Genomic DNA, 18,019 nt, shown 5'->3' on the forward strand with positions numbered 1-18,019 from the left:
GAAGTCTCTCTCTGTTCATCACCTCTGTTTTGCCTCATAATGTACTACCTATCCTATTCTTTTGCCTATTTGTGTTGGTTTACAACACTAGCTGGAAATAAAACCCCAAGTAAACCAGTCCCCTTCCCCCACACACCTTGTGGTAAAGGGAGGGACAAAAGCAGAGATTATGGGTTCAGGTAACAATTTATTGAAAGCACAAAGCAGTGAAATAAGACATGCACCATAACAACAGGAATATTAATAGCAAAAGTATACAAAAAGAGAATGTGTTTTACCTACAAAAAGGTGTTCAACAACAGGAAAAAAACCACGATGGCATGGGTAGGTCACATCCACATGGCTTCTCCAGGCAAAGGCACTCACACATCTCTACAATCAGGACACCATCATATCTCTTTTCAGTAATCTCCACCAAGCTGAAGATAATTTCTTGTCTGAGACCAGTATTTTCATCATAGTATCTTAAATGCACATCCAAAATACTCCATATTCATAGGCCATACTAGAAGTTGTGTGAATTTTAATAAGGTAGCTGTATCCCTGGAAACTGCAGTCCTTTCTTATCCACAGAGAAAAGTCACACTTCTCCTGCTTGTGAATTTCAGTTGCAATTGGGAAGAACTGCTCTGCAAGCCCCAAACCTTCTTTCCCTTATTCCTTAAAACTTCAGTACCTCTGGAAATTACAGAACTGCACTACTCATTCAGAAAAGCACTTTCTAGTCATGTTTGTGAAGGCCATTTCTTAGATTCTTTGGAGCCTGTTTGATGGAGCGAAGAGAGTTTAGAAATTTACCCCCACTCTCCCAGAGCACCACTCTGCAGAATATCTTCTGAAGAACATATGCACAGTGAGCAGTACCTGTGTGCTGTAAGTTTGCAGAGTGGAAGATTGACAGTGCTTTTGTATTTCAAGGCTAAAATATACAGCAAGTTCTGAAAAGGCAGCCTGGAATAGCCTGTCTACCAAACCTATTTTTTGCATTGTATCAGCCTATTCAGGAGCAAAAAAAGGCCATAAACAGCCTTCACCCTACAGACCTTGTCTGTATCTTTCGTCCTACCCCACTAGAGCGTTCAGAATTTCAAGTTACCTTGAAAACCTGTCTTTTATGATCAAAGGTGCCTTCCATGTTTTTCTCACATTCAATGTTGGCCTAGATCTTTCAAAAATCATACAGCACATACTTCAGGGTGTAGAATATGGCAAAATATACTCACTTTGGCATGAAAGTTGTAGGCCAAAGGCAGACTGACTGTGTGCTTACGGAAAAAGTATGCTTCATGAATTCTGAAGAGCTTAACTTAGAAGTGTAGTGAACATCTGCTTGCAGACAGAGACCAGCAGATCTTTTGATTTTGCCTACCTTTTTTTTAATCTTGGAAGCTAGCCATATGATATTCTTATTGTGCGCTGAGTTTGTCCACCAGTGAAGACAAAATTCTTATGACTAAACTTCATCATTGTCTGAATACTGAGAAGCAATATGAATCTTGTTTTTCTTTTTTTATAACTTGAACTAATAACCCATAATTTGGCTCATTCAAACGCTTGTTTGCTCTGCTGAAGACTAAAACACACAGACCTCTGCCTGAAAGGAGAAACTTTTGGCAGACTGTCACTTCTCCTCCTACATAATAATCTTTTTCCAAAGTCATGTGGACAGACATTTTGCTCTCATTTAACTGCCATGTATTCTCTTCAGTCTGTGTCAGGATTCCCAGAGGTGTCAATGGGATTTGTGTGTATAAATCAAAACTGACTGCCTTCAATTTGTGTGTGTTTAAACAATGTTTATGTGGGAAGTCTAAACTTGAAGTTTCTAGCCCTAGAAAATTTATCTTAAAATAATTACAGCCGGTGAATTACTGCTATTTGAAAGGATTGCAAAGTATCTTATCCCAACTTTTAATGATAAAACAAGTGACAATTTAAGAGCTTAATCTCCTTTTATTCCTCCTTCTTGAGAATACTCTTATACTTATAGAAAATTCTTTGTTTCCTCCATATGTTCTGTTTAAGCCAAGGGCTGAGGCCTAAAATGGCCAAAAAAATCCACTCAGATTTTATGCCTAAGGTCTTGATAGCCTAGCTTTCACTCCTCAGTACTGAATGCATAATGCATCCTGTATAATGCTCTCCTCCATGCTCCTTTCACTATTTCCATTTTAAAAAAAAATCGAAATTTTAACTGTCAGAAACTGCTAAGACAGTGTGTTCCAGCAACACATTCTAGCATAGGGAGCTTCCAAGAGCAGACCCTGCTTTGCAACGAGACTGCAGTCTTGCTTGATCTTTGTTAAAGTCTGGGGGCAGTGAATGAAGCTGCAAGCAGGTAAGGCACTGCAGCACCTGGAGGTGAAGGTTCTCAGCCAGGAGGAGAAACCACACATTCCAGGACTCAGGAGCTGGACATGTTCTTTCTCCCAAAGGGCACAGGAAGAAAAAGGATGAAGTAACTTCTCAAAGCCCCTTCTTTCCCCTCCTTTCCTAGAACAGTTCTGCTGCTCTACCAGGGGCTGGCACTTCTCCAATACCATATAAACGTCTCCCTAGGCTGATTCAGAGGTCATTTTCTGAGACTGAAAGTATTTCTACCCCTACTCTGTAAATGCTATTCCTGAAAGCTTTCCTCCTCATACAGTTCCTTAAATACACCCCACTGAAATCCTACCTTACATTTGCAAGGGGAAGTGGACAGCACAGAGTAATCCTGTACCCTGGCAAAGGCTGAAGGGGAAGAAAGATTAGCTCTGCTAGCTACATATTGTGTTAGGTTTCTCCAGATGGACACTGTGTGCTTGAGCACGAAGGGAGTCTTAGAACAAGCTTAAGTAACATCAGGTTCTGATTTCTGTTCTTAAGCTGTCATTTTCTCTCTAGTTTAGCTAAAATTTAGGATGCTGTAAAATTCCTGCAGAAGACCTAACATTTCAGTTGCAGCTGAAATGTGGCACAAAGTTGCTAACAGAACATCCTTACTGTAAAAACAAAAATGACCTGCATTCCTTCAAAAATTGTAGGGTATGTGATACTGCGGCATTGTCTTTGCAGGCACAAATACTGTGTGGGTTGAGTACAAGGATGTGTTCTGTCAAGCTGTATTTGGGGGAACACGAAGGGGGGGAAATACAATGCTTTTCTTCTCCATATTTGGAAAGATGCTTGGCCATGTTTCATTGAGTAATTCAAGCAAAAAGCTATTTGGCTAAAGGACAGCAGTCCTCAGACTGTTTGTTTGCAGAAGGGTTTATAACTGGGGGTAAAGATTTCCCTTTTGTTTGGTAATCAGGGTGGTGTTAAATGACCATATGATCTTGTGGGGAGACAGTAAAGAATTACTGGAATTCACGAAGTCTGTGATTTTAATAAGACAATTGAAGAGATACAGTAATGTGATTGTAAAAGCAGCTGAAGTGCTGCTCTTAAGCTTTCCTTTTCAGGACCAGTCAGGCCTCTTCTGTCACATGACAAAGCGAATTTATTCACAAGACCTAATGTTTTTTTGTTACCTGCTGTTTTGTAATGGAATAGAGTCACAGTCCAGCACCACCTTCTTAAGTACACTGTCATCAGAAGCCACATGAAACCTGCATTTTCTGTTCAAGTAATGAAGCCCAGGGCAGATATTTTGACCTTCAGGGACACTTAAAGTGGGAAAAACTCCTTCTGCTCTCCACTTCCCCATCTGCTACAGATCAGTATGAACCAAAGCACAAATAATATGCATGAATACAACAGGGAAAAGACCATCAAAAGAAGAGGGCTTAAGCACACCAACATGGAAAGGATTTGTAAAGAGCTGGCAGGCAGGCTTGGAGAAGGCAATTTCATTACAACAGAGATTTCCCCTGGAAATGCTGTTTTCAGAAAAGCTTAGTGAACATGTAGTGAACAGAATGCTTGCTGCTTACACATACACACACGACCTTCACCATCTGCAAGATGACTTTTTCTTTTGCAAGCACAGCCTCATGGATAAAATATCTTCTTGAGGATTTTACATGCTGCATCCAAGCTTTTAAGTTTCAGTTTATTCCAGAAATTATTCTAAGGTTTTGTTAAATCACATCAAGAACAGACTTGAATTCTTTGGCTGCCCTCACTCTTTCTCTCATACCATTAGATTTCGTTTACTACAGATGTTGATGCCAACTTCTCACAGCATCTTGTAATGCTTTAGTGTAATGCACAAATAGATTGAATGTCAATGAATGTAAAGAGAGTTACCTGTGTTATATACAAGGAGAAATATAGGAGAATTATTCACTATATACAGGTCACTGATTCTTTTCAAAGACTCTTGCATACTAATTATCCGTTGACTGAAATTTCCCCTCACCATTCAAATTTTCCTGGATTCTGTTTCACATCAGTACTGTGCTAGCGTCTCAGTGTCTCAGTCTTGCATCCATAGTCAAAGCTTAGCTTTCCACCTATTTATTCCTCTACTATTGCAAACTCCCTGTGTGATAAATATATTTGCATTAATGACTTGACATGCATCTTTGTGTTAAACCAGTAAGAGCTTCTGTGCAGCATGACTGCAGGGCCTGCATGACTTAAGAAAATACACGCTTTCACAAATCGTGCATGTATCAAGGGTTAATTTTAAATTGCCCTGTTATTTTTTGCAATTCTGGTGAGATCACTAAGACTGAACTTAACTACTGTGTTTTCACCATTAGTCATACCTGATTGCACACTAGCAATACAGGAGGTGCATACAAAAACCGGCCGTTGACATGAATTGTTCTTCCTTTGTTAAAAATGTTTTCAACACATCTTTTCCTTTGCTTCGGAGTTCCTAAAATGTGTGGCATTTATAAATATGAATCTGGGATTATGTAAATATGGGTGAAACAAAGGAACTGACAGTTAGCTTTTCAACAAACTATCCTAGACAAAAGTACTTTTTAGGATCTGAAAACTTGAGGGTAACAGCAGAACATCATAACTGCAACGACCCACTTCAGTTAGGAGCACCTTGAGGAACCAGCCTCTTCTTGCCTATACTTTTCCATCCTTTCATCCTGGTTTGTGCAACAGAGTCTACAGCCCAGTGCAATGTAGATAGGAAGACTAGTGGTGTGACTCAGACCACAGTGCATCATTTCTTTAATCTTCCAACGGTGCAAATCAACTTGCTGAGAACTTCGGTGGTTGTAGCAACTTTCAGCTACCCTTTCAAGACAAAAAGTTCCCATAGTATCCCAAGTATGATGTTGTATCTTTCATTTCACTGTAACGTGAACAGAAACTGATTGGTCCATCACATGCACATCCTTTGGTACCAGACCTACTCTTCACATATGTTTCTGTAAGAGTGTCTGATTTCTATCGTCTCTTCACGCACTGAGTTTCAGAAGTACACCTAAGAAACAGGTTTTTGTGAAGCACTCGGACTACTACATAAATGTAAAAACCTGTTGGATCTGTATATCAAATGCATCATTTGCCTAATTAAATAATATATTCTGTTACTTAGTCTCTTGTCATTTGCAGTGAAATTTGAGTATTGCTGGAAAGTCAAAAGGACAGTATTGCATCAATTTTCCATCAGCTAAAGCCTCAGTGAATAAAGAATAAATAATTCAATCAAATGTAAACATGGGGCTTAACTTGCAAATGAGCCAATGTACCTGTGTATGCCATCGAACTGTGGTATGTCAACAAAAGCAAACTCAAGCAGAGAGGAGGAGTAGCAAATGTGTAAAGGAAGGAAAATACCAACAAAAGGTTGAAAGCTGCAATCAACAGGTTTACATGGCTAATTTGTCCCTGGGTAATTTTTCTGAGACTCCTGGAAATGGCACTGATTAAGTAGAAAACTGTTTAATTTGAAACCAGTGGCTAAAACAAACCCAAGTTCTTTCCTCATCATATTCTGGAGAATTAAATTTGTACTGAGGTTGGCCGAACGGTAGTGGGTTCTGAATTTGGCGGGAGGTCTCTTTGCAAGTGTTTCTCTCTCCCAAAGTGATTGACAGACAGCAAGACAGCACAGGACCTCTTCTGTGAAATGGCTTATAATGTCACCCTTGGCTACCAGGAGTTTTTCATAACAAGCAGTTTATTGTCACTGTTGCTACATCCATGTATATGTTTGCATACACATGTTGATGCACATATGCCAGCGCTTTTATTCACACACCCTTGTGGACACTCACCCCGCATATCCGGACACCTTGCTGTCATTTCTGTGAGATGTACATCAATAAAGTATTGCTACATCTTGAAAGCTGGAAAACCGAGTCCTCAGACGGCTGAAGGGTACCCTTGAACAAGAGAGGGAGACTGTGACAGAGCCAGGACCGGGACCAGAGCATATGGACTCTTCAAACCTCCCAGCCGCAGGCGCATCCTCCCCGCAAAACAAAGGGCTAAATTAACCACGATTAATTCAGCACGTGTCAGTGCAAGCCCTCACTCCGTCCCCGCGAGCAGCAGCTCCAGCCCGCGCGGCGAGGGAGAGGAAAAGGTTCTCCTCACTTTTCGGGGGGGGGGGGGGGGGGGGGTCCTGCCTTTCCGCCCCCCTTCGCTTCTGCTCGGCGTATTTCCAGTGACCGCCACCCGCCCCTCTGTCGGGCTGGCCCCCGCCAGCCGTGTGGGACCCATCGGGGCGGGACGGGGCGGTGGGAGGCGGGGAGGGACGGGGGGGGGACGTTACCGAAAGGCGAGGGGCGAAAAACCGAGAGAGGGGCGTGCGAGGGGCAGCGCCTCAGCCGCGGGGGATTAAAGGGCGCGGATACCTGCGGGGGCCGGCGGGGAGGCCGGCAGGGAGACAGAGAGGCAGGCCGGACGCCCCTCAGAGGAGAGAGGAGGTGGGGCGTCAGGGGGCGACCAGCCGCTCTCCTCCGCGGCTGCCAGCGTCTCCCCGCGCCCGCCGCCGCGCCATGTGGCCCCTGGTGGCTCTCTGCTGCTGGTGGGGGCTGTCGCTGTCGCTGTTCCTGTCGCCGTCGGCGACGCAGGGCCGGCCGGGCGGCCAGCCGGGCGCCCTCCTCCGCGCCCCAACTTTCGCCTCGCCATCCCTGGAGGCGCCGCCGCTGCCCGACACGACGGAGAGCAAAGTGGAGAAGCTGGGGCGCGCCTTCAAGCGCCAGGTGCGGCGTCTGCGGGCGCGCAGCGGGCGGCTGGAGCTGGTGTTCCTGGTGGACGAGTCGTCGAGCGTGGGTCCGGCCAACTTCCTCAGTGAGCTGCGCTTCGTCAAGAAGCTGCTCTCCGACTTCCCCGTGGTGCCCGCGGCCACGCGCGTCGCCATCGTCACCTTCTCCTCGCGCAGCAACGTGGTGCCACGCGTGGACTACATCTCGCGGCGGCGGCCGCAGCAGCACAAGTGCGCCCTGCTGGGACGCGAGATCCCCGCCATCGCCTACCGCGGCGGCGGCACCTACACCAAGGGCGCCTTCCAGCAGGCGGCGGTGAGACGGGGCGGCGGGCGGGGGCTGCGCCGGGCGCGGGGTGCGCGGCACCGCGGTGCGGGGCGGTGCGGTCAGGGGTGCGGTGGGATGTGCGGTCAGGGGTGCGGTGGGATGTGCGCTGGCGGGTGAGGTGAGGGGTGCAGTGAGAGGAACGAGCGGTGGTGCCGTGAGGTGCAGCACCGGTGAGGTGCGGGGTGCGCTGTGGCAAGGCGAGGTCTCGGCATCGAGGGAAGGCGCGGCGATGCAGTAGTGCGTGGGGTGTTGGGGTGCGATGGCTCGGTGCACGGTGTGCTGTGCTGGGCAGTGTGTGGGTTCTCCGCGTTGTTCGAGGGTGTTCTGTGACAAGGGGTATAGGGCTGCATGATGGTGTGTGGAATGCTGTGGTGTGGGATGCAGAATAGTATGGTCAGGGCAATTATTCAGTGTCTTCCTGTGCTGTCTGCGCCTGCAACTCCCATGTTTTCTGCTGCCCTTGCAAACAAATGTGTGTATTCATTCTTTGAAGGGGCATGAAGCCCATGTCTCAATTTCAGAAGTCTGGCATCTGAAACACCTACCTGGTTTCATGGTAGCAGGACTTGAGTGCCTGGTAGCTGTCAGACATACATACACATTGTTGCCAGGTGTCTGTTTTAATTGCTGGTTACTTACAAAGGTCCCCTTAGTCTGTGTACGCTATACCAATAAGTAGGGGCATGTCCCCAGGAACATTTCCAGACACGGTAACACAGTCACTTGTAGTTCTGCCATACAAACCCATGGCAGAAATTTGGTCCAGGCAGCTCCTGGACATGTGTTGGCACTTGATCATCCTGGGGTGACTTCCCCGTAGGTGGTTCATGGACAGCCAGTCTACTCAGGAAGCTTTTTTTACAAGGCTAGGCCCTGTTCTTCTTTGTCATTTGGCCTTGGTGTTCAGAAACAACCACCAAACCAAGTCTCATTTTTGGGTTTTTTTTACATCTAATTTCTGGTAGTGTCCTGTAGCTGAGCATTGGGTGTACTTGTCTTGAAACACACACGTTGTCATTTGGAGCTGAGGAGTGAGATTGCAAGAGGTGCGTCACTGCTGGGCATGTGAAATTGGCAAAGATTATTCTCCTCTTTGCATTTGGCAGGAGAAAGCAAGTCCACTGTCTAATATGCTCAGAGCTGCACATGCCAAATCTGCTTTAGGAAGACACATCCCTGTATTAGATCTTCCACTGTGAATCCATGTTTCAATATAGATCCATCCCAGGGGTGTTATGTGAAAAAGTTAATGATACAAGTTTAAAATAACCATTAAAAACAAAATATAAGCATAAGATATACCATCTGCTTTCTTGATACAAAATCTTGACTAACGATATCTTTGAAGTGGAATAAACGAAAAATCCCTTCAGAAACCTACAATTTAGTTTGTTGAGCCTAGCTAAACTTTGTGGCTCCAACAGCATGACTGTCATTTTTCACTGTGGTCTTATAAGCATGTGGGAAGAAAAATATTCACATGGTGACAGGGAGAATTAAGATAGAATGACAAGGTTAAATTCCTGTCTGCTCACTGGCTCTTGGTTAAAGATACTGTACTGTGGTTTTCTTCAATATGATTTCTTCATGTCAGACAAATTAACATCTTCAGGGAACTCTCCTTTGTAGACACTCTTCAGAAAATGACTGTTCTAAGTTTAAAATACTACTTTTGGAATAAATCTAGAACGTTTTCTAAGTATGACAAAACTGCTATTCCCTCTGGACTCTTAGACTGCTGCCTAATGTTTTTAACTGTCTTTTGGTACAACCATAATGATTTCTTATTTCACTTTTCTAAAATGTCTCTTTACAATTTTTTTTTTCTTTTACACTGTAATTTGGGGTTCCTTCCGCTTCTGACCAGATTTCTCTGCTTCTTTTCTAAACTCAAAAGTGTTTGCAAAGCATTGCAAAGTCTCTGGAATTGTATCAGTTACGTGTTATCGTAACAGAAAATGAAGGAAAGCGCATTGTTAGACTAATCCCAGCACTTTAATCATCGTGCAGCACTCTTCATTGGTAGGTCTAAATGTGATTAATTCACATCTGCGACAGTTCCACTGAAACCACTGAGGCAGAGAGATAAGTGAATTTGCAAGGTCATCAGGCCAGTTAGTGTCTGACCTGGGAACATGAGTGAACAGGAGCCAGATTTACATAGCAGTTGCTGTCTTAGAATGTGTGGCAGAAAAACTGGTCATTTAACATCATCCTAAAAGCAGACCTGTTCAGTTTGAGAAGCTGTTGCACAACCATGTAACATCCATCTATCAAAAACATAAGAGTTCTGCTTAGCACTGCAATTTTGCATCCTCTCCAAAGGTACTTCACAGACAAGTTTATTTCAGATTTTCTGTGTTTCGTCAAAGCTGTCCGTACTAACTTTTGCCACATGGACCACGCTTTGACATTCCTGCCCAGCAGATTAAAGATAAATTCTATGAGATTCACAGAAATATGCTGAATATACCACAAGAGACAGCATCCTGGTGAGAAAGGCTGAACTGCTCTTGATGTTTGGGTATGCCATCCTGTTTGTGATTTCGTGCCATGCTTGAGCTAGCAAGTGCTCATTTTCCGAGTCTTTCTTTCAAGGCACATGCAAACAGTCTTAGAAAGGGGAAGAAACTGAGCTCGTTCATGCAAAACTCTTTGGCTTCAGTTTTTCACAGCATAAGTTGGTGGGACAGCACAAACTACATGCAGCTTATGTTAAGCAGATTGCTTGTTGCATTACGGAAGGCTGAAGAGCTGTTGTGACAGCAAGAAAGAACCAAAGCAGAATTGAAAATACAAACAGGTTTGAGCAAGTGTTGCTCCTGATGCTTAAGGAATGCTTATAAAGCCAAAAGACCTCAGTGGTGAAAAGTGTTGAGAGACCTGTAGGCAGCTGTATTGGAGCTTCTGATCCTGAGAGATAACCACTGCTAACAGCACCCATTACACCTCGTGGGAGGGATGTGCATTTGTTACCAGATGGGTTTTGAAATAGAACTGAGGGGACATCACGTAGTGATGCAAGTTTAATGGTGTGTTCTTGTCTTAGCAGCTGAGAGTCACAGTTATACGTATGCTAGCATTGGTGTGCTATCTTTATTGATGAACAGTTTAAACATCTTGGAGCTGCATTGGTTTTGGTGAGCTGAAAAAAAAAAGATGAAAATAAAAATTATTTAAGCTACTCCAAGTGGCAGCATCTTAATAAAATTATATCTTTTAAGAAGAAGATTGTCTTATTTCTGTCTTTCCATGGAAGTAAAATGGAAACAATTTCTCTTCATAATTGAAGTGGAAGATGTAGGTGTGCACTACTATTGAGCAGAAGTCAGAGATAGTACTCAGACAGCCTTAGACAAGTCAATTGTTATAAAAAGTCTGGCAAAGCAGTAGCTGAGGGAGCCTTTGGGAGTTCTTCTGTGTTATAATAATAATAGTTGCATTAAAAAGGTAATTCTTTTGGTTTTGTAATTCATCTTCCCTCCACTGAAGTCAGTATAGGTATAGGTATATGCAAGTGGAAGGTTTGTCACCTACATAATAAGGTGACATATTTTCTGAGAATCTGGTCTCTGAAATCTGGTGATTGTATCTAATGTGACCTTGAGGGAGCATGACGAATGTCCAACCAGCATGTCAGGTTCTGTGCTCTGTGTTATAATTAATAAATATTAAAAAATGTCCCTCAAAAGAATGTAAGCACATATCAGTTTAGGAAAAACAGTTCTAATGCTTATTTAATGCTTGTTTAAATAGTATGGCTTTGTTTCTTCTTTAAGACAAAAGCACAAAAGTACAAGATGCAGCATTGTTACCCACTAGGAAAATTAGCTTTTATTTTCAATGCATTTTCAGATTCAGGATCTCATTTTCAAATTAAAATTAAAGATTAATTGATGCAAAAGAACTGAAAATCTTTTCTTACCATGTATTTGGTTAAAGTTTTTTTATTTAAAAAAAAGTAGTGCCCTCTCACTGAGAACATGAACATTCAGAGTCATGTATGTTGTCGAGTTATCCAGAATGTGTTTGTGGATTTTTATTCCTATGATCTCTGCAAAATCAGCAGCTAATAATGAGAGAGTAGCAGATTCTAGGCTGTCTTTGGCATCATGCTCTAAGCATCTGATGATGGCTTGGGTCAACTAGAGCTAACTGACTGGTTGACAGCATTGGGCCTCTCTGAGTTTTGATATGGCCTTGGGAGTCTGTGTTAAAGATATAGTGGAAGAAAAAAATGAAGTCAACCTGGTTTACCTCTGTGGTCACCTTTGAAATTGCAGAGCTGGTAGTTAAGGATTTCCAAACTGAAAGTAGCATTCCTGTCAGCCATCACTAGTGTCAGCTCTAAATCGCCAGTCTTAATCAGTGAAGAGTGGTGTTTTTGAAGAGTACTGGTCCTGCATACTGCAGCCTTGCATGGGATTTGTTCAAAAGATTAATAAGGCAGGATCAGAGACAAGATACATATCTGCACATTATTCATTGTTCTTAGACCAAGCCTGAAATGTATCTGCCTTAAGAAGTTATTAAGTAATTTTTTTTTCTGACTTTTTGGCCAGAACAAGCAAAAAGTTGTCTTTTTAGCATCATATCTGGGGCTGCCTAATCATGATTAATATTTTCTTTGGTTGAAAATCTGTTCTTGGGAAATTGAACTGTTTGTGCTTACAAAATTGTGTCTTGCATTTTCATCTAAACAGAAGCATACAATTTGGAAGTCTGGTGTTCAGCAGATTAGCCAGTTGTTATCTTCCCTTTAAGTGCATTTTTTTAAAAAAGAATGCTTAAATATGTGCATTATAAGAAGCACTGAAGGATTCTGCTAGATATTCTTCTGCCTTTTCTCTTCATTGTGGTAAAATGTGTTTGTCAGTGTGAGGTACTGAAGAGAGACAGCCTGGCTTCAGGTGCTGACTGAAGTGCCTCATCCTCGGAGTCTGTATTCCAGTAGACACCACTGGTAGGATTGTCCCCATGTGCAGTGCCTCTATATGGCAGTTCTGCATTAGGTGTGTTGAGACTTTTATTCCGGTGTCACACTCTTCATTGATTATGTAGAAAGATGCAAGTGCCGTGAAACACTGTATGGCTCTATACCCTGAACTAAACACCTGCTTAATCTCACTGATTTTTTTTTATATTCTTCTTTCTCCAGTTCCCCTAGAAGTAGTACACTTAGTAGTTCTGATGAAAAAAAGGCAAAAAATACCAGTAAGTGATCTGTTCTTCATAGCCTTTTAAAGAATTGTCTTTCATGACTCAAAAAACTCACTTGTTAGTTCTCTTTAACATTTTGTACTGCACGCCACCCCAAACCATGGGGTTTATACTTTTGACTATACTCCAACAATATGTTCATGCTACTACTAGACATAAGTAGCAGCAACCCAAAATGCCTTATAAAAGGAATTGTTATCAGAGAGAATGGTTTAGGTTACTTTCATGCAAAATTTATAGCTTACTAAAACATGGATTAGGCCGCGAAGGCATGAAGGCATTGAGGTTACTACCTATGTTTATGCTTTTGCACAGCTTCTGGCCAAGTACTGTGCTTATGCAATGTGCTATCTTTGAGAATGACAAATCAGCCAACAGAAGTTACTGTTCTCTTGTTGGTCTTCAATTTTTGAGATGCTTATTATAGCATATTGTTTACTACTTGTTGCATGGCTGTGAGTTTGATCAGCAGTATTCAGAGCTGCTAGTAAAAGAAGATTGGCTTTTCTTGTGCCGTCACACCTCCAAACTGTTCTGTAGAACTTACTTTTAAAAATATAAGAACCTAAGAGCTAGGCAAACCAATATGAGGATTAATCCATTTTAGAAGGTTTTTGCAACAACAGAGACCACAACGGTTGAAAACTGTACCTAAGCTAGACTGTATTTTGTTTTGGACCTGAGAAGCAAGGTGGATGTTGGTCTCTTCTCCCAAGTAGCAAGTGATAGGGTGAAAGGAAATGGTCTAAAGTTGTGCCATGGAAAGTTATGATGGGATATTAGGAAACATTTCTTCTAACTGAAAGGGTTACTAAGCCTTGGAACAGGCTGCCCCTGGAAGCATTTAAGTCACCACCCCTGGAGGTATTTAAAAGACATGTAGATGTAGCACTTTGGGACATGATTTAGTCATGGGCTTGGCGATGTTGCTGCCAAGTAACCCTGAGAGTGTTAAATTTATGGTTGGACTCAATTATCTTACAGGCGTTTTCCATCCTAAACAACTCTATGGTTCTGTTTGTGGTTTTAGCCAGCAGAAGGAAGAATTTTAATGATACGTTAGATTTAATCACAGTCACAGTCTCCATTAATTTCTTGCAGTTTGTGGAAAGTGCATCAGGTTTTATTAGTTTCCAGTTAGTTTCCAAGACTGTCTCTGTTTTCTGGATGTTCTTCATGAAGTTTTAAGGCTGAAATGATGCTTATGGGTACATCATTTGATCCCTTGCATAACTGCATAGGGCACTCTATGACTTCCACCTATAAAGAGTACCTGTTTGTGAAGCTGTGTATGATATAATTCAATGAGATAATGATGAGGTGACATTCTCCCACTTTCCCACCTTCTTCGAATGGGAAATGCCACATGCGCATCAGGGGGTTTTCAGAAGCAGAGACCCTCACACTGTATAAGAGAGATCCCAAGTAACTGGGCAGTTGGCCAGTATATTTTACAATGGTGTGGATTTTCCTGAAGTTTTGGAAATTAGTCATCTGAAGTATGCTTTTCATTTGTATGACACAGCCTTTTATTTTGATCCTTTCTACCACTGTTAACATATTCTAGCCTTGTGGATGTTCTCAAGTTGTTGTCATGTGCTAAGCATAAAAAGACAAAGGCAGTGAACTATAAATTTATGAAAAGAAGGCAGCAGCCCTAGGAGAACATACTCCTTTCATAATGAAGGAGTGTATTCTGTGTCTTTCATTGCTGAATAGAGTACTAGCAGCAAGGAAAGAAGCAGGGAAACTGTGTACTTGTTTTTTGTCTTGCCATCATATACCTATCTCAGCCCATTTCCCTGGGCTACAGGAAGCTGGTCTAATCCTAAGCCTTACAAGGTTATATGATCAGAGCACATCTGGCATTTTCATAACTTCTGTCTCTGAGAACTGAGATGAATGTTCCTGCCTGGAAGGATCTGCACTGCACAGTGTACAGCAGCCGTCCTGACCTGTGATCTCTCAGCCATCTGTGTGTGAAGTAAGGAGTGGAAGTTTGGGAATGTGAAGAGAAATGAGTGCCAGCATCCACTGTGTTCCATATCTGCCAAACCGACCTCTCTTAGAAGACACACTCTCTATTTACAGCACAGTACCACAAAGCCTTTAGCCATTTCCCAGTGTAATGTACAGAGGTAAAGGAAAGGTGAGAAACTTGAGATACTGCTGCAAAAAATAAAACAAATCTCACAGATGTAACATCTGAATCAACAACACAATGAATGAGATCTTTCACCACTATGGTATCTGGACAATATCATCCTAAATGTTTCAGGAACAGAGATTCATTTTCATGAGAAAAACATTTTTTGTTGTCATCTCAGAGCCATTTCTGGAAGGGTCTGACAATAAGCACCTTCTGATCCCCAGTTCTTAAAAGTTAGCACCTTCACAGAGAAATCAGTTTTAGCAAGTGCTTTGCTTCAGAGACACAAAGACAAAACAGAAAAGCTGGAGTGATTTGTTCTGCGAGAAGGAGTAAATCCCCAGCATTAAAATTTTGAAGAAGTCAGGACAAAATAAGTTGTTTATTTTAAATCAATTTTGTAGGCTTACAAGAGGCCTTTACAGCAAAATACATTATATTTAGCAGTATTTCCTGACATAAGCCTCAGCATTAAACTTCTGTATGTTTATTTTGCATGTTCTGTGATGCTTTGTCCCCCAATTCCACGTGTTACTGGAATTTGTGAGTCAGATTTTGCAGGTGAGACAGCATGTTTTTGATGCTCAGAATTTTCTGACTTCTCTAAATGCAGAAATTAAAAGCACTATTGTTTTTATTATTGCTTTTAACAACAGGTTCTTTGTAGGACCAGCACCCTGCTTACGTCTCCTTGCTATTAACACAATCTGAAACAAAAGCTCTTGTTAAAATTATGATACTCCCTCTGGTTCAAGGTCTCACTGGCAACCTCAACCAGAAAGATGAAAAGCCTCCTTGAATGTAAGCAGTAGTCTGTAAACACTCCGCCACACCCAGTTGGTCTGGGACATCTCTTATCAGTGATAACTTTGTGTTAGTGTTGCTCAATTCTAGCTGTCCTGGAACAAAAAAAAAAAAAAATTTCTTCAGATGATAATTGAGCAGTGACAGCTGGCAGTAGATGGGCGAGGTCATGAATTGTGTTTGGCCTTTTGGAATCAATTATTCAGTTCAGCTTTTCCGCCTTTTCCCTGCTTTTTTAAAGTAATAAATATTTAAAGCAGACACAAAAGAAACAAATATTTGGCAGATGCACTAGTCAATAGTGATGTGAATGCTTGGTCTGAAAATCAGTTACATATTCAGTAAAATATTTTTGAGTCCCTATTTTTATTATTAGCAGAAGACCAGAGCAATACTCAAGAAATCAAATAACATCTTTGCTATATTAATGATGGAAATTGCTCACAGACAAAGAAAACTAAGTTTTTTCATTTTTCAAATCAAACTGAGATCTATTAGCAAAATGATATTTTGAATATAGCACACAACATAGCAGCATATAAGGGCCTCCAGCAACTTTGCAAAGTCTTTATAAACTTGTTTAAAGGTTATATAGCACCAAGAGCTCAGAAAATGTCTGTGTACATAACATGCCTTGCTTTTTAATGCCCTGTTTAGAGACCTCAGGATGACAGAAGATGAAGGATATGTATGTTAGTTGTTTCCTGCATTCTGTTCTTTCTAATTCAGAGCTCAAAACTGCAAGCCACACAGTTTCAGATCACTGGACCCAACAGTCCTAACGCAGCTGTGTGAATCAAAATTCTATGTAGTAGCTCCTGTCATTGCAAAGCCAGTGGTGATTTTGGGTTGTTTAGGCTTTTGTCCTGGTTGCTCAGGACTGTGTCTAAGTTAAGTTTGTATATATCCAGGGATGGAGAACCCATAAACTTTCTGGGAAACCTGTTTCAATGGTTGATCACTCTTGCAGCAAAAACGTTTCTTCCTCTAGTTAAGTGGAATGTTGGTATTTAAATATGTGCTTCTTGCCTCATGATACCAATTAGTAGATTCTGTATACATCTTCTTTACTCTCCCTCTCTTTAAGTATTAATATGTAAGCATGGATAAGACGACCTTAAGCCTTCTTTTCCCCCATCTGAACATTACTAGATCTGTCACTGTTTCCTCAGATGTCATGTCCCTGCATGTCCTGGCCATGATCATGCCTGGCTTTTTCACCTGTGTGCTTTCATCCATATAGTGGGGTTGTCTGACACAGTTGTGAGATTTACTCGGGTCATGCCTGCCAATTACTGAAGGAACTATTTAAATATTTTAAATATCCAGATTTTTTCTATAGATACCTCTTTTCTCTGAATTAATAGTGGAGTCTTGGTAGGGGAATATCCAAGGGAAGCTTTAAAATTAGTTAATTTCTTCTAGATAGGTAACAGTTCGTTCTCTAGAGCCAGTGTAGCAGTGCAGAAGAGAGTGGGAAAGGCTGTAAGCCAAAACCTCTAACTGTGGAATATCTTTTAGTTCATTTCATGAAGCCTAAAGAGAGGATAAGATTCATTTGATTGGAGCAGTGAAAATAGCAGTGTATAGTGACCGAAAGAAAACATGGTGAAATCAGACCTTTGCTGTTTTAGAGAGGGAACTCAGGAGGTGTAGCCAGGTCTTTTGTGCAGAGGAATAACAACATTTGTATTGTTACCAAAAATCAGTAAAATAAAACTCCTTAGCATCAATGTAACTTTAAGAAGCAAGCATTCTTTATTTGGTTGGATGCATGAGGGGATATCTCCTCCAAAATACCGTGCATGCTGAGTAAAGAAAAAGCTCCTGTTTATATACTATATTCTACATACATATTCTAGGTTTTTCCAGAAAAAACATACATAAAATAATAATTTTCCCAAAGTCATTAGCTTATGTTCCCTTCCCTCTGTGCATGTTTTCTGTCCTTTGGGGTGGTGGGCAATCCCAAAGTCATACCTGACTGCCTGGTGAACTGATAAAAGTTTTCACAGGTGGGTTGGTTGCTTTCTAGTTCTTCCTACAGAGTAAGCATTGTGTGGTTCCATAGGCCAGTGGTTTTTGAAGAACAAGCATTGTGTTAAACTACCAGGTGCAAATAATTCTTCACCTGGCAACAGTTTCATGATGAAGAGGAACTGTATTTGTCACCTGCTAGCTCTGCATTGCTCTTGTGAGATGACCGTGTTCCCCAGGAGTGCTCTGGATTCAGTGATAAGATGCCTCAGCTCCACCAAAAGCTATGTTTGGTCACAGTACTGGTTTTTTTTTTATATAGAATATTTATCTCCTGTCAGATTTGGACATTTTTACCTGCAGGAAGGGTAAAAACAAAGAAATCTTGAAACAAAAGTTGAGCTTGTCAAAGAGATTTAGCATTGCCATTTTC

At 41.8% G+C, this 18,019-nt stretch overlaps 1 protein-coding gene across 1 annotated transcript in view; it reads left to right on the forward strand.

Annotated features, from left to right (window-relative positions):
• Window positions 1-6,717: 6,717 nt before the first annotated feature.
• The window catches only part of SVEP1 (sushi, von Willebrand factor type A, EGF and pentraxin domain containing 1), a 120,550-nt gene continuing 109,248 nt past the window's right edge, over window positions 6,718-18,019 (forward strand). Inside the window, exon 1 of the mRNA XM_048291209.1 lies at window positions 6,718-7,424. Within this exon, the coding sequence (XP_048147166.1) occupies window positions 6,900-7,424 (525 nt within the window). The 5' untranslated portion in view covers window positions 6,718-6,899. The remainder of the gene's footprint in view (window positions 7,425-18,019) is intronic.

This window comes from Corvus hawaiiensis, chromosome Z (genome assembly GCF_020740725.1).
Source record: "Corvus hawaiiensis isolate bCorHaw1 chromosome Z, bCorHaw1.pri.cur, whole genome shotgun sequence".
Taxonomy (NCBI): Eukaryota; Metazoa; Chordata; class Aves; order Passeriformes; family Corvidae; genus Corvus; species Corvus hawaiiensis.